This window comes from Malaya genurostris, chromosome 3, assembly GCF_030247185.1.
Source record: "Malaya genurostris strain Urasoe2022 chromosome 3, Malgen_1.1, whole genome shotgun sequence".
NCBI classification, from domain to species: domain Eukaryota; kingdom Metazoa; phylum Arthropoda; class Insecta; order Diptera; family Culicidae; genus Malaya; species Malaya genurostris.
The window spans coordinates 236450751-236473429 of NC_080572.1; the positions used below are offsets into that span (position 1 = coordinate 236450751).

The 22679-nt window shown below is 37.3% G+C and overlaps 2 protein-coding genes across 2 annotated transcripts; one reads left to right on the forward strand and one right to left on the reverse strand.

Annotated features, from left to right (window-relative positions):
- The first annotated feature begins 1347 nt into the window (after positions 1–1347).
- LOC131434518 (adenosine deaminase-like protein) lies at positions 1348–3307 on the forward strand. Its single transcript, XM_058601272.1, has 5 exons — positions 1348–1429; positions 1486–1631; positions 1929–2117; positions 2182–2644; positions 2794–3307. Exons 1-5 carry the CDS (start codon positions 1397–1399, stop codon positions 2986–2988), a joined length of 1026 nt encoding a protein of 341 aa, XP_058457255.1. The 5' UTR covers positions 1348–1396; the 3' UTR covers positions 2989–3307.
- A 7938-nt stretch (positions 3308–11245) lies between these two features.
- LOC131434519 (GTP-binding protein Rit2) lies at positions 11246–21578 on the reverse strand. The gene is made up of 4 exons (XM_058601273.1): positions 21064–21578; positions 20211–20533; positions 14643–14780; positions 11246–14580 (listed from the first exon to the last, which is right to left on the reverse strand). Exons 1-4 carry the CDS (start codon positions 21245–21247, stop codon positions 14458–14460), a joined length of 768 nt encoding a protein of 255 aa, XP_058457256.1. The 5' UTR covers positions 21248–21578; the 3' UTR covers positions 11246–14457.
- Between the last annotated feature and the right edge of the window lie 1101 nt (positions 21579–22679).

A 22679-nucleotide genomic window follows, 5' to 3' on the forward strand; every position in this document is an offset into this window, starting at 1 on the left:
TATTTGACTTGCGCATTTCTGTCAGTTTCTTAACAAACAATTGCATAGTAAATTTAACATGCAAAATCAGTTTAGAATGAACTATCTTTAGATGAAGGTAATCTTTATAGTGCTTTCAATTTATAATCTTGGCAGTTGAAATAAATGATAAGATATTAACCTAAAATGATTTTTATTTCTACTTACGTTTTTTGTTTCTTAAAATCCTTTTTATGTTATTAAGCGTAAAATGATTTTTTTCAAAATAATTTGGAGGGGTATTTTTGATACATTTTTTGTCGATTTATTTTATTTTGGCAATTCCAGTTACTTACATGTATGAAATTACTATTATTTCCAAACCACAATCATGACTCGATGTCCTTGCAGATCGATCAAAATAGAGATATCCTGTAAAGAAAACGTGTTATGTAATAGTATTAAGCCTCTAATATTATTGATTATCAATACTTACGCTTGGGTTGCTGAAATGCCCCACGAAAAAGAAATGAGCAGATGAAATTAACCTTTTTGAAACACGTACAAACTATTTTGTTTATTCACAGTTGAAAAAGTTTCTCTGGCTTATAAGGAACAAAAGTGACACGGTTCATTTCAGCAATAAACTGTGCTGTATCATTATAAAAATTAGATAATATATAAAAGGAATCAAATTTTTTATTAACATTACGATATATTAGAATTGAATCAACATAGATACTGCCAATAAAATCAACTCAGCTTCTGTTGATAAGCAAAAAATTGGTAGTTTATTACAGCAATGAAATCAGCTGGAACAGCAATTTTTTCGTTTAGCTAGACCAAAATTTTGATTCACATCAAACAAAGATCTTTGTTGGTGTTGAAGGGGGAAATTGGTTTGAAATAATCATATTCTAAATAGAAATTACAATAAATCGAATTTAAAAATCTACTAACTGTTTTGTTCTTTTAAATAAGCTCCATTTTTCTGCGTGTACCTGTAGAATAACAACAAATTTTCTGTCTACATGAAGATAACACAAAATTTCCACACTATTTTTGTAGGAGTAAAAACAACAACAAGCCCTTCCTGCATACCGAATGATTATTTCGTGCAGTTTGCCGTTCAACAAACGCTCAACGACCAACGAAATATGATCGTTTGCTGAGTGGGTCGATAGATTTCCGAACCAACCGGTTGGAGGCGAAATTCATTCGGAATCGGTTGTTGCACTGGATTCTGCAATGATTAGAATCTCATACTGAATTCCACATGGAATTCTGAATGAATTCCATTTCGGAATTCATTCCGAACTGATCTGGGTGCATGCTGTTGTATCGTCTGAATCGTGCTTAAATTTCGGTTGTCAAACCGGCGCAGCTGAAGAATGATAACCAAAACAAAAGAAGGGAAATTCCGGCGCGGTTTATTTTCATGATGGATTTCTTTCAAAATGTACCTAAAATCGTGAGTTTATATGATTTTTAAATCGTGCGACGCAAATATTGCTTGATTTCTTTTAGGAATTGCATGCCCATCTCAATGGGTCGCTGAGTAATCGGACATTACTGGAATTAGGTGCTATGAAATATGGCAAAGATAACCCTGGACCATCGAACGATGAGTGCTTCTACAGGATAACCAACGGACAAAATTTAACATTGAAAGAGTAAGTAAGGCATGTGTTAAGAATTTTGTTAAGACGAGTGTACCGATATTCATCCTAGACGAGTCGACATTCTTAGTTTTATTAATTAGCGTATAATCAATGAATGAGTTTTATATTGATTGATGTTTTATTTCCAATAAATAAAATGTATGACGAGCTTGGCGTTTAAATACGGAGTTGAAATCTCTTTTATTGCATTTTGGATAAAGTTTTGACAATTGTTTCACATCTGGATGTTTCTTATATTGATAAAAATTGGTATTTAAAGATCTACTCAGTCAAAAATCACGATTACAGATGCTTCCAGAAGTTCAAATATGCTCACGATTTAACAGATCAACCGGAAACACTTCGCTATGCAACACGAGCAGTGATCCAGGACTTTGCGGCAGACAATGTCGTTTACTTGGAACTTAGAACAACTCCGAAAAAGACAGTTCATATGAGTAAGAAGCAATATCTGACAACCGTGCTAGAGACCATCAGGTGAGAAAGGGTTTTACCCTATTCAACATACGATTAAAACAACTGATACCGCTCGATTCCGCAGAACAGCGCAGAATGAAATTCCGAGCATCACAGTCAAACTGCTTCCCTCGATTGATCGTTCTAAGGGCCTGCAGGAAGCAGAAGAGAATGTTTCTCTGGTGATTGAACTTTGCCAAGAGTATCCTGACATTATCAAAGGGATGGATCTGAGCGGAGCCCCGTTCGGAACAAGATTTTCCGATTTCGGTAACATCTTAAAAAAGGCTCAAGCACACAGACTGAAAATGGCCCTGCACTGTGGAGAGTTCGAGGACGATGATGAGATACAGGCCATGCTGGAGTTTGGTACCGATCGTATCGGGCATGGTACGTTTATCAAGGGCGTCAATTTACAGAATGCTAAAAAAAGGGGGATTCCGTTTGAATGTTGTCTCACTAGCAATGTCAAGTGCAGTACCGCGAGTTCCTACGAAGAGCATCATTTCAAGAAACTTTGGGAAGAAGGCTTCGCCGTGTGCATTTGCGTAGGTGTACCTGATAGGGACTCAACCGGAATGCTGCATCACTGGTGCAAATCGGTTAAATGATTGTTACAATGTTGCGACAAGGATGCAGTTTTCTGGTTGAGTCGAATATTGGTTTTGATGTAAATAAACTCGATCCATTTTCGTAGACGGACGATTTCGGGGTATTCGACACCAGCTTAACGCAGGAGCTACGCACTTGCTCAGAAATATTTGGACTAACTACCCAAGACATTCTCAGGCTGCAGGAAAACACGATCCGTTACACGTATGCAAACGACGAAGAGAAACATAAACTAACAGAAATATTCAATAATTTCAGAAAGACAATGAAAATCGACTAAGAATTTATATAGATTTTTTATTCCCGCCATCATTCTTTTTTACACATCTGTTTGTTTTCGTTTCGAAATTATATCCTACATTTAGAGTTAGCCTTCATGTATGAGTTAAAAATGGTTCGTCGTATTTCACTCAGGTTTGTGCGTTTGAAACCCCCATTTTGAACAGTAAAATGTGGATTTCGTCCAACTTTTTGTGATAAGTTCTTTTTTGGAATATAATTCTGAACTGAACCTGAATATGCATACTAAACTCTAACTTTAACCGTGATGAACGACGAACATGCGAATAATATATAAAAATGTTTTGGAATATTGTAACGCAACCGTTTTCTTCTCGGATGAATAAATGAATGTTTGAATGATTGACCAACTGGCTTTAAATTTAATTGGTTACTAATACTGATTCTATCAAAGATACACTGCTGATAAGTTCTGTAAAATTATTCTTTCCGAACGTATCAAAAGTTTAAGAATTTTGGTAAGGTTCCATTGAAAACATTTGGAACGTGTTTGTTTCGCAACGACTAGAGATATTTTGTGCTTCCGGTTCGTTTTTCTAATTTGTTTGACATAAACTGTTGTATTTTTTAATATAATTTAATCTATTCAAAATTACAAAATTATAAACCGAGAACAAAAAGCCACTCAAAAACATCGATGTGCCGCTGTTAGAGTCGAATGTCGACGTACCGTCAGAAGTGGTAGTCTCTGGCAAGCAGCACTGCTATACGCCTGTTTACCATGGTTTCACCATATACAGCAATTGAAGGAAGCGGATTTAGGAGCACTTGGCGTGATTAGAAAGAAAAGTCATGCGCTCAATACTCGGTGGTAATGAGAAATGGCTCATATGCAAGAATCAGGAGCTGTATTCAGTATAAAAATATGCCAACTTAAGAAGACTGATAAACACGGTTGATTACAGTATGCTGGACATGTACCAAGAATGTGGATGACCAACGTTATACTAAGTAGCGAACCCGGAAGAGGTTGTCGATAGCGAAGCAGACCTAGTACTCACTGAATGTGTGTCGAATGGAGGAGGATGTGCTTATGGTGAAAAGGGATGTGCACAATAAAAGTAATTGTTGTTTGATCGATTAACAGAAACCACATCAACTTAAGACAAATGTACTCCAAAAAATAATACTTTCTCTTGAATTTTTCCCTTTCCATATATTTTGAGGATTCGATTGTTTACTGAATCTTTTTAGTGTGAGTTGCCTTGTGGATTGCTCCGAACACTGTTACATTCTAAGTTACTTCATTCCAATTAAGAAACTTCTGGTGTGCCTCTCAACGTATGAGCACGAGTTTCCACCTCCTGTAGTTAGGAACTCAATCGCGAGTTGAGTAGTAACAACGAGAGGCTCATTTCGGGAGTCAGTGAAAGTAAAGTCATTGGACTATAAACAAAAATTCACATTCCCTTCAGTTCCTCTCGAATTCGCAACCAGCACAGAATGAATGCAAGTTCTTCATCACAACTTACTCTAATGTTTTCATGCTTTAACTCTTGAAGGCGCCAGATCGATTTGTTACTTCGTAAATACGAATTTTTAAAGCGTTTCCGGTGAGTAATTTGAAACAACATTGCACATTCAAGGGTTAAAAAACCTGAAATGGATACAGGTTTGTTTTATTTTTCAAACAAAGCAAATTTTGTGCAGCAGAGTTGTATTCACACAAAACACTATGTGGTGGTGTTACTTTACTATGGGGTGCCTTTTCAAAAGTTATCCTCTGGAAGAATGATGAGTTTTTGGTCGTGGATATCTTTTATTGTATTTATTTTTTATTTTTAGTTCTCGCTACTTGCCATTGGAAATATTTTCAGCAATTTATGTTACAATTGTCAGTTGTACAACATAATCATAAATAATTCAAAATTAAAGTTTTCCTAAATGAATGTTATCAAAGCGGAAAACTCGTGGCGGCGTTTACCTCTCTCGTAACCGCGACGATGGTTTTGAGCTAGTAAGCGGCATTAAATTTTTGCGTTGGCTACTGAGTATAAAATGTTAACACCTCCCCACATTATCAGATCCGAATGAATTTCGAATCAATTCCGAATCGGCGAGAAATTTTCATTCGGAATTTCATGTGGAAATCATAATGAATTCCGAATCAATTCCAACTCCAGTGCAACAACCGATTCCGAATGAATTTCGCCTACAACCGGTTGATTCGGAAATCAGTCGGAATTGAGTGAGAAGATGCGGACTGAATTGTCAATTTGTCTTCTGCTTCTTCTTTCCCGATTTTGCACGCTTTCGTGCTGACTTTGTTTATTTTTAAATGAAAACATTACATAACTGATTATACACATTGAAATCTTCATGTTTTTCGGATATACAGAACTAGTAAATAACCAGTTCTTCTTAGAATTCCAACATAAACTGTTGAAATTCGCTGGAAATTAACAAAACGGCCTACCTTAGTCAGCATCATCCATTCCTCTAGCTGGAGTGTAGTGAAATGGCTTAAGTCGCTTAAATTTCACACTAACACATTCATAAAATGAGCGAATATTCAATGACATTTATAATGTCACTGTCAATCGAGCAGCCAACTCAGGCGAAAATTCTAGCACTGAACCGATCGAGCACTGAAAAATCATGCAGTCGAGTAAGAATTCATTACGCATTCCGTCATTTCGATAATGTGGGTCGGAATGACTCAATTGATTTTCTACAGCCTCCATCATTTTGCGCAAAGAATTGCTACGATATTTTTTTATCTTCGGTATTAGCAAATCGACATTTTACATATTGGCTTTGTACGGATCAGGGTCATTTCGCCGAAAGAGTCATTTCGCCGAAAGCCTTTTCGCCGAAAGCCTTTTCGCCTATTCCTGCAATTGTCTTAATATTATAATTGGAATTGATTAAAAATAAACACAAATGAATGATAATATGTTAACGCCCGTTTTGTTGACCTGCAATTGTACTTCTTGAATAAAGATTGATTCATGAACCTAAGAACAGAGTTCCCAAGGAAACTTGTTGACTATTAGCCACTAACCATCAACGCAATTGCATCTACCCTAGGACAAGACCTGACAACTTTGGGGGGGGGGGGGATGTTATGCGAGCAATGATGCCAAGTATAAAGAAAATCAGAAAACAAGTTTATTAAAATGTATAATTTACGCTCACAAATGAACATGAAAATTTTCAAAGGATGTTTCACTTTTTTTTCAATCTCATTTGTAATAAATGTTTATAGTGGCAGCACTGTGTAATTAAAATCAGCATCAAGCCGTTTTTCTTTCTAGTAAATTAAAGTGTAAGCAAAAAAGATTTGTTAAGTTAGTGTAAACTCGAAAGTGAGTTAAGTTTTACGAGAAGAATGAACTGTTGTATTCCACACTGTGGTTGCACTAAGCATTTCTATCCAAACTTGACTTTTTCCGGTTTCCAAAAGATTCGGTAATACGTCAACAATGGAATCGATTTTGAGTTCAACATGAGATATTTCGTGTTTTGTCATCAAAGCTCCGTTGCAAAACAAAAAGTGTTCTGTAAATAGCAGAAACATCACGTCTGCTTAGCGGTTCAAATTGAACTGCCGAGTTAAGCATTAAGCAGTTCAATTTGAACTGCTCTGCACTGATGAGTCAAAGACGAAACGTAAAAATAATAAAACCGGTTATGTGCCCTAGCACAAAATTTGGCTAACCCCTAAATGCTCAATTATTTGTTTTTAAGCATTAATATATAATAAAAAAAAGCATTCGCCAAAACATTTTTCATCTTTATTGCTAATCGAAAACCGAGTATAAAAATTTAAATTGAATATTTTTTTCTTAGCATAAAATTATTAAAAAATCTGTAAATATGGCTACACTGTAGCCGATACGTTGGTATTTATTCCACATGGCGAAAATGACGAGAAGGATGATTCGAAAGGAAGAATAAGAAACCAGTTGTCAGGTTTTGTCTTAGTATCTACCAAGCAAATGTATGTGGTATTTTCTGTTTACTAAGTGAAAAAGTATCTAATGCGGCCACATCAGTTATACAGAGGAGGCGTAATAACACAAAAAATAATAATATGATGTATTCGAAATTACCCTTCCTGCGAAATGACCCGTTCGGCGAAACGACTTTCGGCGAAATGGCTTTCGGCGAAATGACCCGCTCCCACTTTGTACGTTACGGGTGAATTGATTTTGAGCGCCGTTCGTAGCGTGAGTTTCGTTTTAAACAAAGGGAAATTGTATCAGCATTCAGAGGTTGGTCGTTGGCATTGGAGCAAAATATACCAAAAAGTGGACAATGGCGAAGAAAATTGTACCAATCAGCCCTATAAATATTAGGCGATAAATGTTTACAAAAGATCTATAAGAATTATTCAATTGTTAAAAGATTCAAATCGAAAGTGAAAATTGTCAGCTTAGTGAACATTTCGCAGTGAACGAAAATAGTTGTGTATACGCTTGAGGAACGCGTGAAAATAGGGCCAACTGGGATTGCGATCAGCTTGAAGAAGACGCCGATTTTCGCTGAAAAACCATCTTCTCGGATGAGACACATTTTCATCTCGGCGGGTATGTTAAGCAAAATTGTCGCATCTGGGGGACGGAAAACCCGCACGTTGTCATGGAGAAGTCGATGCATCCTCAGATAGTGACGGTTTGGTGCGGATTTTGGTCTGGCGGCATCATTGGGCCATTTTACTTCAAAAATGAGCCACACAACCAACGCTACGATCGATCTTCTGCGCACAGTCTTCGAAGATCGAATTATCAGTCGAAACTCGGATGTCGTTTGGCCGCCTCGGAGCTGTGATTTGACGCCGTTAGACTATTATCTTTGGAGGGTTGTCAAAGATAAGTGTTATGTGGACAAGCCAGAGACAATTCAAGCCTTGATGGACAACATTCGGGCAGCCATAGCTGAAATAAAGCTGCATACAATCGAAAATGTACTAAAAACTGGACCGACCGTATGGCGTACTGCAAAGCCAGCCGAGACGGCCATTTGAATAAAATTATATTCCACAATTAACCGGAGGGATTGTACTTTAATATGAAAAAAAAAATCGGATGAATCGTTTCTATCAAGGCTGAGCGAAAAAGCAAGACACGTCCGCCGAGTGAATGACGCAATTTCGCCTGCAACATTTTGACAGCTGCCGGAATCTTGCCAGGTTTCTGCCGGCTGTCAGAATTCCTTACAAACGGGCTTGCGTTCAAGAAATATGTGTTTTGTGTATTGGTTTGAACGCGTTTTGGGAACTTCAGGATATGCAGGTGGCGTCAGATATTAATGCACTAAATTAGAGGAAATTATTCGTATTCAAGTCAATCCGACTATGTCTCTAACATTACCTACTCGCCTCTTTGTTCATGGGATTAGTCCTAATTGCAACATAATGATTGACACAACACTTCGGGTTGATGCATACCAGCATTGCCAGGTATACCGTTTTCTAGGTATCTATAAACATGAGTGATGCGCTGTCACACTCACGCTGGTAATCACAATTATCTGAAGACATCGCCAAATACATGTTGAGCAATATGTTTGACTTTAAACTTGACTTTCCACATATATTAGAACTTTCCAACAGTGTATCCATAATATTCAATTTAGTTCGTTACATTGGTTAAGTGCAATCAGATAAATAACATAATTGTTTTTGATAGATTTTTTTTCTCGCTATTAAGATTTATTGTCATTTTTTGTCAAATAATACATTGGAAAAAATCAGGACTAGAATTGTAAATCAGAGAGTAGAGTGACATTTCACGTTAATGTAATGTACAATTTTTATCTTGTGTAAAATATTGCTGGATTGCATGTCCTAAAATTTTATTATTATACAATCAGGTAAAGCTAACTTGTATCTTTGAATGCTTTTCTTTTGGCATTGTATGAATAACGCAGATTGGTTTTTTTTTTCAGTTGATCCTTTACTATTGCTTGGAATAAATGGTTTGGCTTTGCGATGGGGTTTGAGTGCTAAATTTGCTGCTTGTTTGTGGTAAACATTCGAACACTGTTCGCTCTTCTATTTTCTATCGAACCACTGTACGTATTTTTTCTTTGAATCACTTTTGTTTTGCTTGTATATTTGATTGAATGGAAAATCAACAAAAAAGAATACAATTCTGTAAATTTTCAAACCGATCAGCAAACCTAGAAAGTTTGATGGAATGTTCAATTTGTCAGTTTAGTTTGCGATTTCCCCAAAGAAATATAGTCTGGTTAGTTTCTGAAGATTTACTCAATATCTTGATTTTAACTTTCATCACATACACATCTATTCTTCGTTGGGCTTTCTCATGCAACTCGGTTGACACCGATAAATTCTAAAGCGTGTTAAATAGTTAAATATCTGATTTGGCAACTTTTCTCTGCATACATACACGGTTAAAATGATGTACTCATTCTGAAGTATCAAAAGTGCCGACTTCAATTCTAGTCGTTGCAATCTAGATAGCATTGAAATTTGCTTCCAAAACTTAATGTCAGCGAAATGAAAGTTCAATAAATCAACGAAAAAAAATATCCACACTCTCTGGGTGTAGTGTTTGCCAAAGTTACCCAGTGATTTTTATCGAGCGCATATGGGCAATTATTGAAGGAATCACCCCGATTCAGCAATCCGACGGATTTGTCATACGAACGAATCAACACTTTCGTTCGAGTTTGAATTTTGCATTCTTTATTTCGTTCAACTTGTATAATTCGTTCGACTCTCGTTCGGGAACACTTGAAACTTCGAACACTAACCATCAAAGCTGTCAACACTACTTACACGTTCTATATTATTTATAATATTCATTTCTTAGTAAACGAAACCGTCACACGGTGTAAACAAATTAGAACGATTCTAAACCGAACAGAAGTAATACGTACGCAAGTCGATCGAGTAATGTTCGAAAATTGAACAACTCGAACGAATGATATTCGAGTTCATACCCAACTCGAACGGAATGCAGAATAGAAATTGCACATTCGATCAGAATATTTCGAATCAATCGACGTACAGAATAGGGGTGAATATTTGAAACGAAATATTATACAATGCCTAGAGAACAGTTAAGATGATCATTAAACAGTTTAAATTAAATATTAACGAGAAATTTTCGTTAGGAATTCCATGTGGAAATCATAATGAGTTCCAACTCCAGTGCATCAACCGATTCCGAATGAATTTGGCCTACAACCGGTTAATTAGGAAATCTGTCGGAATTGAGTGAGAAGATTCGGACTGAATTGTTAATTCGTTTTCTTCTTATTCTTTCCCGATTTTGCACGTTTTCGTGCTGATTTTTAGTTTATTTCTAAATAAAAACATATTACTGAATATATAAATTTAAATTTTCATGTTTTCGGGTAAACAGAACGAGTAAATAACCAGTTCTTTTTACACTAACACATTCATAAAGTGAGCAAATATTCAATGACATTTATAATGTCACTGTCAATCGGGTTGATCGAGCACCCAACTCAGGCGCAAATTCTAGCAGGGAGCCGAACGAGCACTGAAAAATCATGCAGTCGCCCACATTATCGAAATGACGGAATGAGCAGTGAATTCTTACTCGACTGCTTGATCGATTCAGTGCTTAGTGCTTGATCGGTTCAGTGCTAGAATTTTCGCCTGAGTTGGCTGCTCGATCAACCTGATTGACAGTGACATTATAAATGTCATTGAATATTCGCTCATTTTATGAATGTGTTAGTGAAAAATTGAGGCGACTTAAGCCATTTCACTACACTCCAGCTAGAGGAATGGATGATGCTGACTAAGTTAGGCCGTTTTATTAATTTCCAGCGAATTTCAGCAGTTTATGTTGGAATTCTAAGAAGAACTGGTTGTTTACTAGTTCTGTATATCCGAAAAACAAGAAGATTTAAATTTGTATATTAAGTTATATAATGTTTTCGTTTAAAAATAAACTGAAAATGAGCACGAAAACGTGCGAAATCGGGAAAGAAGAAGAAGAAGACGAATTGACAATTCAGTCCGAAATTCTTACTCAATTCCGACACTGAAAAAAATTTTGCAAAGAAAATTCTAATATCAATTCTTCAGTCAAAATTATTTCCAGTGCAAAATAAATCCAAACAACTTTCCATCCGTCAAACTTGGAAATGGGCCGCAGTTTTAGTTAAAGTCAACTACTCGACACAAAATAACCACTCAAGTGTCAGATTTTAACCAAAAGTTAAAATTAACCGCGAAATGGTTCACAGCCTTAATATCGATTAAATCCATAAAGTCTGTTAGGCGGGCCAAAATATTGTAATTTTCACTGTCGGTTAGGAAGGATTGCGATGTAATAAGATAGCGACAAAATGCCGCAAAGATAGCAAAACTGTCATTCGCATCGATTCAACCCCTTCGAGACCACGAGCCAGAAAAAATATTTTTTAAATTGCTACCGCTACAATGACAAATTTCTATTAGCTGAATAATTATAAGGAAAACTTCAATCATAATCAATTCATTTTGATAAAGCGTATGTGATTTGCCATCAGCTAGAACTTGCACCGATTTTTAAAGCGTGTGTTATTTATTTCACATAATGATTATTTTGTGCTTGGTATATTTCTTTTCATTCATATTTTGTATTAATCGACGCCTTGGTCTTCCTAACCTCGTACTTTATTCGAAACATTATCGATTTTAACTATAAAAATAAACTATTGCAAAAAATTGTAAATCGTCCACTCCAAAAAGTCTGACAGATATATATTTGTTGATGAACAATGAAATAACACTAACACAGTCGCTAAGGAATATTACCAGTTGAAACTGCAATTGACCTCAATCCACCAGTCGATTTATTTTTCTTGTGGCTCTAATGCTAGTTAATTTCAATACAACAGACAGGGAAGGGGTTAAAACAACTGTCCAATTTTCTGGCAGAGATGCCAGGTAAAATTTGGCAGAGATGCCAGCTCAAAATTTAAAATTTTCACGAAAAAAAAAACCAAACAAAAACCCTACAGTAATAGCAAAAGTCATTAAATTTAAAAAGTCATTGTTTATAAAAACTTCGAAAATCTGCAAAAAAAGTCTGCTTAATTCCAATGTCTGCTAACAAGCGAAATTGCAAATTTACATGCCAATCTGCAAAACTGGCATCCATGGTCTGACGCTCATTATTTCGCTATTCTGCGACAATTCCGTCGCATTCTATGTTCAGCTGAAAACCGCTATATATGAAGTGGCCAAAATACCTCTGTTACCCTAATGTTTCCATTACTCTCACATAATAATGTTCAAGTAATTTTGCTGAATTTAATCACTACAAAAATAGTCTTCCACAATTTCTTTCGCAAAAACGCTGAAAAGAATACTGTTTCTTTATTCTTTCTCAAGTGTCAAAAAATTTCGTCTTGTTCTTGATGTGAATTCAAATTTAAGAAAATAGGCGAAATCTGCAATTTTTTTCAGAAATTTTGTCACTGAAGCTCAGCGAACAGACAGTTTTGTGAAGAGAAAAACATTTTAAGATTTTCTTCTCTTAATGGAAATTGTGATACATTTCTTCTGCCACCGGAATTAGGAACCAGGGAAAATAAAGGGGACCCTTTTTATCATCCAATTTGATGCACTGAGCGTATTATCGTGATTTATTGATTCATGAAAAATTTAAAAATTTTTTTTTAATGCACGATTGATCGTTTTGTCACATATTAAAATGAAAAATATTGTTATGCAGAGAAAAATTTGGCCAGTTGCAATGTTGACGAGTTGCCTTCAGACTCTCCTAGTAACAGACCGACGAATACTGCTTAGGGAGCCAAACGGATAGTAGAATTCCTATGTGGGAATTTGACGATTCGTTTGACTCCCTAAGAAGTATTTGCCAGTCTGTTACTATGAGAGTCTGTAGTGATGCCCATTATTAGATGAAATCCCAGCGGTGATTAAACATGTGTCTTAATATTGAATCAGAAATTACTTGAGACAAACATATTTTCAAAAATGAAAATAAAACTCTAGATTACAGCATCGATTAATACATGTAATTAATTATATGTTAACTAATGGAATGGTAATGTTAAATCGAATCGAACTGTTTCGAATGCTTCAATATAGTGTTTTTTCTTCATGATTTACCTACTTAAGCTTTATCTTTTCTGTATTCTTTTACTTAATTGTTAACAGCTAAGCTAGTAGTACACGAGTAGTAGATCTACACATAGTATAGGAAATATATCGTTTCGTCGTCCTCCGGAAATCTAGTCGTTGAATCAATGTTTGATGTTTCTTGCTTGTTGTTTCGGTTGATTGAATATATTGGTGTGTATGCTATAGAAAACCAGCTACAAAAAGTGATGTTTGTTTTCCCTCAAAACTTTCCATACTCGGCTGTGAGCAGCAATAAGAAGCTCAATAAGACTAAGGTTTAGGTTGACTTTTTTGGTATGCAGGTATGGTTGCAGGTTAAAATGTGTCTACAACTACTATGGGAACCCTGTGTGAATACTTGTCTTACGCTTATTCAATACTGGTAGGCTTTGGTTTATCTTAGGAGACAGATGGCCTAGTTGACAGTTGAAAAAATAAAGGTTTTCAAGTCTTAACCCCATAAATATAAGAGAACTATTGAGTAATAAACAATGTTTTGTTGAATCACAGACAGTCAATCCAAAATGCTCTGCATGTTCAAAATAGAGAAAGATTCAAAACTAAAATACAATAAATGCTGTTAACAAACGAACCTAATACACTCCTGAAGATTCATATACGGTTTCGAACCAATTATTGTTTCGTCAACAACTGTATGTGTTTTACTCAATCTCTCGAACTAATGCACCTAATTTTTTACAGTATCTTCTGCTTCAACATTGCGAATTACATCAAATCTTACCATTCTATTGTAGTATAATCTTAACGATAACGATCTGAAATCTTCAGTGAACCGATCACACAAACCAGGAAACTTCATATTAACGCTCGATGTTGATGTTTAGTTATGTTGATTATCTCGAAACAAGACAAACGAAGCAATTTTCAGCGCCACAATTTCTTAACTGACTATTTAACAACTCTATTCAAACGTAACCTATCATTGTGGAATATTCTGCAACTATGGTGCAATTTTTGGTCGATTAGTTCATGCGTCAACTACGATGTTTACACATTATAGATACTTCCTGTAACAATTGTTGTTTCATAAATAAGAGTTTTTTGAGAGTGAAGTATAAACTTATCCATAATTCCTAGTAGTGTCACCACAATAAACTTAAATACACTGAAAGTAATCCAATTACAGTGATTGTTATGCACTTTGGTCATTCTTTGTTCTAAAATTATTGATTCATTTGCTGAAGAAAAATAACTCATGAGAATCGCTCAAAAAATGTTTCCGAACACTGCTGCACGACATCAAAATCACTATCCGGATAGATGTCGCTTTTCCCTAAAGTGCCTAAACTAACCACTCTGATCGTGCGGGCTGGGCTTACGATCCCAATGAAATGTTTTACCTTGGTTTTAGATACTTCCATTTGCATTCCGGCGCCGACGGAATACAAGGGCGAATATCGAACGCAATCGCCACCAGCGACTACGGCGTCGGGAGTGGATTTTTTCGGAACTTGATCCACCATTGAGAGCCTGAAAATCACCGGAAAAAGTTGATGAGATTTGGCTCCTGAACGTATGGTACCACATCTTACCCGTTGTTCTTCTTTTCTTCGGATTTCGCGCACCAGAGAGAAAAACGCTTCGTCTATGTAATGTCGCAGAGCAGCAGAAGTTTCGTAGAAGGGACAGCCAAATTGTTTCGCCAAGGTTTTCCCTTCCTCCGTTGATACCTGCAACAAAGTGTACATTGAAATTTCGAAAGACTATTGAGACATTTCTAAAACCATTGCTCGCAATATTCGGAAGCCAGCTTTTGAAGAATCTGGACTTTGTTACCCAACAATTCTATAGCACAGACTAACAGACATGACAGTATGAGTAAATTCTTATAAAAATTATTTTTCGTGATGCACTAGTTCCACCTATATTGTACTGCGCGAACTATTTACTATCTGTTCACCCCTTGTGTTGTGTAAAAGTTTTTTTACTAGTTGGTTTCCCCTCGTTTGTCAACACCGATCAGCTGCTTGCAGGGATGCCTGATTTCATCAAAATATTTGAAAATTAATCGTCACAATAAATTATTGGATTACGTTGATAATATATTAACCTTTTTTAGTGATGTTGGAAGGTAACTATTTATTTTTTTCAACGTTTTTCATCTAGACTATTTTTGATTGTGTTGGTAATTTTCACCCGAAATTAAGTGGCGGCAGCCCAGAAGTAAGTAAAACGGGTTCGATTTTGTATTGCGTTGAAGGATGAGAAGTAGGCACAATTCTGTATATAGTTTTGGCAATATGTATTAAATCTGTATCCTGCATGAAATTCACATGGACGTATACAAATCAATACATTACAGGTAATTCTGTATGAATGGCAACTCTGTTCGTAAATGGAAAAAATAAACACAGTGTAGGTGACAGACAGAATGTTTTTGATAGGGTAACGTGGCGCCATCATGACACATGTGAGTACTGTCCCAAATAAAGGAATATTCGAAATGTCCGTTAAAATGATTGAAGAATCTAATTTGAGTGTCCTGTCTGTTAGTCTGTGTCTATAGTCCCACATCAGAAGGACCTAGCTTGTTAGTTGTCTCTCTTTGTTTACTTTCTCTTTTGATTATTACGGAGCCAGTACCGAAATTTCTAGAAAGTTTCCAATATAAATCAAAAGCTTGTGGTTTTAACTTGAAAGTTATGCGAAGAGTAAGGCGTCAATTATAAAATCATTCCGGTAAATCGTGAAAGAAAAAGTAAACAAAGAGAAACTGTCATTTGAAGTTAGACCCTTTTGTTGTGGTACTGTAGTATTAAGCATTGCGTGCAAAGTCGTACACAACGGTGATTATTAACGAATTTTCACTTGTGTGCTTTACACAGCTTTTTTGAAAAAGTTTGTACTAGCTTGTATGTCTGTTCTTTGTTGTTTTGCTTAAAAACTTGTTAGGGTAACGGCAAGTAGTCATCTCAGTAGCAGTAGTCATCTCATATACTAAAAATATGTGCATTTACTTCACTTAGTTTTCGCTTAGCTATAACAGCATTATTAAACAATTTTCGAACTATTATTGCTGTGGTATTGTAGGCGCTAGGTGGTCGTTTCATTGATGCCAGGCTCTTGCCAGAATTCTAGCACAATGATAGTAAAAAATCTGACAGACAGTCCGTCGTCTGGGTGGACATCTGCCCGCAGTGTCCGAGTGGGTTAGAGTGAATCCTACACGTATTCAGGAAATTTCTATTCAATTTCAGGATTCTGTAACCTCAATCTCAGTAACCTAGTTTTTGATGGAAAGCTCCAAATAGTTTCCAAAAGGTTTTTGTCAAAATATACTGAAAGTTGAATTGTATCCAACCAGACTCTGTCAGCTTAGAGAAAAATCTTATGTCGTTTTCGTTTTTAAATTGCACTACACCGGTGTAGCGAAAGCTGCACCTAAACCGTTCGTTTTTACCAATTGCACTACACCAGTGCTACACTTTTTCTGCACCGATACCACTGGTGTAGCACTCATTAAAAGTTTGGTGTAGCTCTGTGCAATGGAATCGTTAATTGTAGTCAATGGTTACTGTTTATGTTTTCGTCATTTTTGTTCATGCCTCAGTGTAGCACTGCACCGGTGTAGTGCAAATTAAAAACGAAAACGCCATTAGTCTTCAATTCAGCTACACCATAGAACGGCATCTCATTAAACATACCATACATACTCATGTCATACCTTCAAAATCTAGTGGGCATTGGAAAAAAGCCTTAAGGGGTAATTAACAATCTTAGAAGAACGACCATTGTTGCAAAACGCAAAAGCAGTTTTCTTCGCAATCATTGAGCGGAAATTCAAAAAAGAAATATCAGTTTGGAACATTTTTCTGAACAAACTGATGTTTTTTTTCTTGCAGATTCATCAAGCAGTAGCGGAGAAAACTGCTTTAGCGTTTTTCAAAAATGTTGTTTTCCCGAGATTGTAACTAGGAATCTTAATGAGTTTCAAAGACGGATCTATAATGTACAGAATTACCACAACAATTACTTAGTGTAAGCAGACGCCATCGCACGGCGTCTCATTCCACATGTCATGTCAATTGTATGGGTGCGCAGTGCTGCTATTTTGGCGCGCACGAGTTTGACATTTCTCTCCCCTACTTCTGTGAACGAGTTTCGATGCGGACTCGCTTAAATGGCACCTTCAAGCGAGTCCGCATCGAAACTCGTTCGCAGAAGTAGGGGAGAGAAACGTCAAACTCGTGCGCGCCAAAATAGCGAGTTTCGATGCGGACTCGCTTGAAGGTGCCATGCTCGCAAAAAAGGATGTTGTCAAAGATTTGTTCGGGGAATGTGAGAGCTGGATATCTTGTTAATATGATGTCTTTGATGTAAGTGTAGTCCGAGTATTGATTAGCTGTGATTAGGAATTTTTTAATGCACTCATGAAGATTGTAGAAGAAAACATCCATAGACACCATTTGGAATGGATATACCGGTATTACATGGCTTAACATAGGAGGACTAGTTTGAGATGATCTATATTTAGCACACAGGTGGCACTATTTGACAACATCTTTAATTTGGCTGCTCATTCCTGATTGGCACATTGTCGCAAAACTGATTTACCGGTAGCGACACCTTCCAATGAAAAATGGAACCAAGAAAAGGAGGATTCTTTCGGGAATGTAAACTACGAATAAACATGGAAAATCTTCAGAAATGTGTGAAATTGGGTAAGTTTAGGTTTTTTCAGATAGACATTTTTTAACCAGAAACCAGTGTAATGTTGATTTCTCGAGTACTAGAATGTATAGCGATCGAGTACTATTTATTTTGGATACTTTATTTGTTATTTCCAGGCATTTGAAAAATGGTATCAAACCAAGTTTAATGCTCTATTCTGAACAGTGCTGTAAAACTTCATTCAATTCAATTGAAACTGAATGTGGAACACATTGACGATCTCTCTAATGCAGTAAACTTCACTCTCTGACACACACAATGTTTGCTGACGGCCCGAACGGGCAGCATTCAGTCATCACTCGTTTCTCTTCAATCGAGGCTTAGTTTAACCACCGTCAGTTGAACTCTTGAAGTAACAAAATATCTCTTTCAATAGTGTGAGAGCGGCCTTCAAATGAGGTTCATGTAAATATTCGAATTGGTTCAAGATAATAGATGAAAGACAAACCAGATAGCTGAAATATCAATCACAGAATACACATAAATTAATTGTTTCCTCCTTCAGTTTTCATTTTAATACTTTACTCCATTTATAATTCTATTCGTTCGAATCTGCTTACTACCAAGAGCGAAGGCAATGAAAGAGCTACACTACTTGGCACTTGAAACTGAGTAAGCAAAACTTCAAATGACTATCAACGATTAATCAACTGACGATGAATTCCGGGAGCTTCACTTGAAAATGGCAGCAAAAGTCAAATGAATTAGTAGGGATATGCTGACGGTCAGCGGCCATAAATTTCATTTTCATCTTATATTATTCGATTGAAAATGAAATTTTACCGCACTGATTCTGAATAAACGGTAGATTTCGCACAATGAACTAAGATCAACATTACCACCTCAGAGTAAAAACTTTTTCTTAAACTTCTACTATGATTTTTTCAAATGAATTTGCCCGTTGTCATAAGAAATCGTTGAAAAGGGGGAGTAATTAGAATTTTTCCTACCGATTTGACAGCTCTTGCTGAAAGTATCATATCTAAACAAGCAGCGCCTCTACATTTCAGTTTTGCGACAATATGCCAATCAAAACGAATTTTTCTCTACCTAGTTTAAGTGTAGTTTCAATTCCATTGCGACTAATATGACACTTGTCAATCAGTTTCCGTCGCATTGTATATGGAGCGAGAATACGATTGGCCGCTCTTCTTGCACGTAATTTATAATTAGCTGTAATTTGTGATCTTGTTCTTACTCCTTCATGATTTCCACTACACAACTGTTCGATATGCTTAGATAATCGGATAGCTTCATATCTTCAACGTCGCGGAAAACTTTGTAGATGTTAAGCTTCATGAATTCGTTTGTTAACCGCTTGTCGTTGTACGGTGCACGAGATAAGGCATCAGCAACGTTGTTTTTTCCCGTAACAAATTCGATTTCCAGTTTGTAACGTTGTAAATTCAGAAACATGTGTTGTAAACGTCGCAGCTTATAGTCAGTTTTGATTACCACTTTTGAAATTCCCACGTGCCCGGATTGGCGGTTCAATGCATAGGGCACTGGTCTTACATTTGGCACCGATTATAAGCGGTAAATCACTTTTGCAGCAGTATGATGCAACCTTTTTGAAGTCATCGCTAGGCGAAGGTTGGTTATGCGGCATGTCTATGTCATCAATAGTCATACCAACTGTGACTGAACGAATATCCCGAGTTGTCAGCTCCGATATGAGATACATCGAGAGCACTATTTGCAAGTATGCATGCTCGAGGCATTTCACGTGGATTAGTTATACCGTTCTTGTTGAAGGCAACGGTGACTGGGTTTAACAACTTTCCAACATAGAAGTTTCCCTTTTGAAAATATGGTTCTTGTACCAAAGCTATAGAAGCTTTACCTTTTTGCAGAAGTCTGGATAGATTCATAGTTGCTGTACGTTTATGCTGGAGATTGATTTGTGCTACTCTAACCATTATAAATTAAGGCAATGAACACTTCATCTCCAGCACTTACCGTACAACAACTAGAAGAAACCAAATATATTGGCTTATAATCGCCTTCAGCAAATCATGGAAGCATTTTTTTTAAATGCTTAATTATTTAAATCACACGAAGTGCGAAGAATGAAATCGTCCACTGTGCAAGAGCTTCGCTTAACAAGGGAGAAACCTAAAATATGCCGTTCATGACTGCATTGTTTAACCTTCTGCAGCTATTCGGTCATCGGCACGGAAATACACCTTGATTTGAGAGTTCCTGGTGCTCTTTTTACGACATGGAACAGAAAACCAGTGGTCAATTCTTGGTAGAAACTAATTCCGCCGCATGCCACACGGCTTACTTGTCTGGTGGACTTATACCACCGGTACCGCTACCGACACTACACGGCTATCTAGGCTGGTCAGGAAGGAAGATTGACATTGGTTGGTCAACTTCCATGGGTGGCCGAGCAGCCGAGCTAACCGAAATACAGTTCCCTTTACCTTCCGCTGCGACTGTAGATCCAGCTTGTTGGCAACCAGCACCAGTGGTATGTCTTCGGTTAACCGCACCCGAGCGATCAGCTTCCGGTATTCCGATGCCTCCTGGAAACTGTGCCGGTCAGTGACGGAATAACAAATGATGAAGCCTTCCCCGCATCGCATATACTGATCCCGCATGGCAGTGAACTCGACCTGTCCGGCCGTATCAAGAATGTCCAGCAGTGCTGCTTCACCATCGATAACTGCTTGCTGCTGGTACGAGTCCTCAATCGTTGGATCATGATAGTCCAGAAAACTGTGACTAACAAATTGAAGCGTGACGGCTGAAATAAAGGGCAACGTTAGCTTGTGGGAGTGATTGTATTTTCGGATTGTAGAGACGAAAACTGGGTGGTTGGGATGATTCATGTTCATGGTCTTGCCTGAAATAGAAAACCACACGCGACCATGCCTCTACCTCGAAGTTCAATAACACATGCGAAGGCAACATCTTTTCTGGCAACACTGACGGTTCGTCATCGTACCTGTGTGCGCGTAGGCGTCGGCCTCTCTTTTCCACCACCCAACTATTCCAACGCCTGCTCTGTTATCAGAAAAAAAACAACTCAACAACAATCATACACAAACACTGACTTTCATCCTCTCAACCTTGAATCGATCTACGGTCAGACACCGCTAGTCAGAAACAACTAATTGTCCTCCTTTCGCATTGTACGACTTTTTTATTGTCTCCTATTTTATTTACGTCATGCAATAATAAGTCTCCATGACCGGCCCCATCACCCACAACGCAAAACCCACTGCCCATAGCCACCCACTCTCGACAAAGGCGAATGCGCTTTCCTGCTGTTACCTGATTTTCCTACGCCACCATCACCCAGAATCACAATCTTGTAAACTCGCAACCCGCTCCGAGTGGTCAGCGGATTGGTTTGCTGCTTTGAAGTCTCCCCGTTGTCAATCTTGGCCGGATTGTACTCGATCGATTGGGCACGGTTCTTCTTTCGGGCGGTACACCCCGAAAAATCACCTGCCATTGTATGGTCTTATGCGTAGGATGACTCTTCACTGGAAAGCAAATGAACCACCTGCACTCCGTCGTGTGTATCCAAAAAAGGAGTTGCCCTCGTTCGGAATTTTTATTTTCAACTCGGAGAACTCTGACCCCGGCGGCTGCCCTTGCGAAAAACACTGGACACTAAAACTCAAAACATTTTTTATTCGCGAAAAAGTACTTTCTGCACCGTAAGCAACATATTGCTGCTGGAAACTGTGGCACTGAATGCTTTTTCACTGCTACGTTTGTGATGCGCTTTTCCGTTCTTTGGCTATGTGCGTACAATTTCAAATCTCTTGACGAAAGCATAAACCAACATAGGCATACGCATACAGAGACGCGTCATCAACACTGCGCAAGAGTGTATGCTCAGGTATTGTGTTCAAAAAACGTCACTCTGCTAGAAGATATCGCGGCTAGCCAGACGAAAACAAAAACAGAACGGTATAAAATAGAAAGTTCTATTCAGTAGACTGACGTCGGCGCCGCTACGCTCCACCCGTCGATTAAAATGACGTTGCATCGCACAGCACTGTTACATTATCATCAATCGATGCGACATGCAACTTTTTTTGTGTGATTTGCTATCTCGTGACTGTTTTGAAGAAGGGCGAATGCTAGTTTAATATTTCTAAAACCAGTACGGTGAAAAGAAAAATCCGAGAAATTCTGTCGTTCAACCAAAGAAACTATTCAACAAGTTTGAGTTTCTTTGAATGTTATAAAAGAGAGCTGTATTGCATGTTATAGAAGAGAGAGTATTACCTTTCTTTACGTCTACTGTCATGTTATTTTTATAACACATGTCTTCTTACTGTCATGTTATTTCTATAACACAAGACCTTCTAAATATTTATTCAGCACAGCAATCCGCAAGACTTGTAATGATCCCATATGCCCAGAGATTATTTACATTCCTACTTTAAATGACGACAGTTCACTGCATAGAGTAGCACAAGCGATTCGTGGAGAACGGAAAAGATCTTTTTAATTTAGAGGTCATATTAGTAGATGGTCATACAAATTTACGTTGGCTATACTGGTTTCAGATTCAGGTTCCGGGAGTAGTGGTCTGACATTCCAAAACGAAGTTCACATGAATTTCTCAAAGATATATTAACGTTTGAGCACAGATAATAGTACGAGGAAGCCAAATCAGGTGAACAAGGGTGATGCCCAAGTAATTGAAACTTGAACTGTTTATTTTAACCATGGCAGTGATGCTCATGAGCTTCATGTAAGGCCATTTCACTGCGATTTCGGTCTTCAATCACTTCAATAAATGCACGATCGGCCACATTTATTTCTAATCATTTTATAATTTTGACCTTTCCAATAGATTTAGCAAATAAGTGACTCTTTAATATTATTTGTAAACAACTTACCGCCATTGTTGCTGTGCAGTGAGCTCT

Bases quoted from the DNA above. Each gene is read 5' to 3' on its own strand.
- LOC131434519 (XM_058601273.1), bottom strand. From the start codon at position 21,247: ATGGCAGGTGATTTTTCGGGGTGTACCGCCCGAAAGAAGAACCGTGCC. The intron at 14,781-20,210 runs GTAAAGGGAACT...ACTTTGTTGCAG, and splicing joins ATCTACAGTCGCAGCGGAAG to GTATCAACGGAGGAAGGGAA. The intron at 14,581-14,642 runs GTAAGATGTGGT...GGTGATTTTCAG, and splicing joins GAAGAAAAGAAGAACAACGG to GCTCTCAATGGTGGATCAAG.
- LOC131434518 (XM_058601272.1), top strand. From the start codon at position 1,397: ATGATGGATTTCTTTCAAAATGTACCTAAAATC. The intron at 1,632-1,928 runs GTAAGTAAGGCA...TCACGATTACAG, and splicing joins CAAAATTTAACATTGAAAGA to ATGCTTCCAGAAGTTCAAAT. The intron at 2,645-2,793 runs GTAGGTGTACCT...CCATTTTCGTAG, and splicing joins GCTTCGCCGTGTGCATTTGC to ACGGACGATTTCGGGGTATT.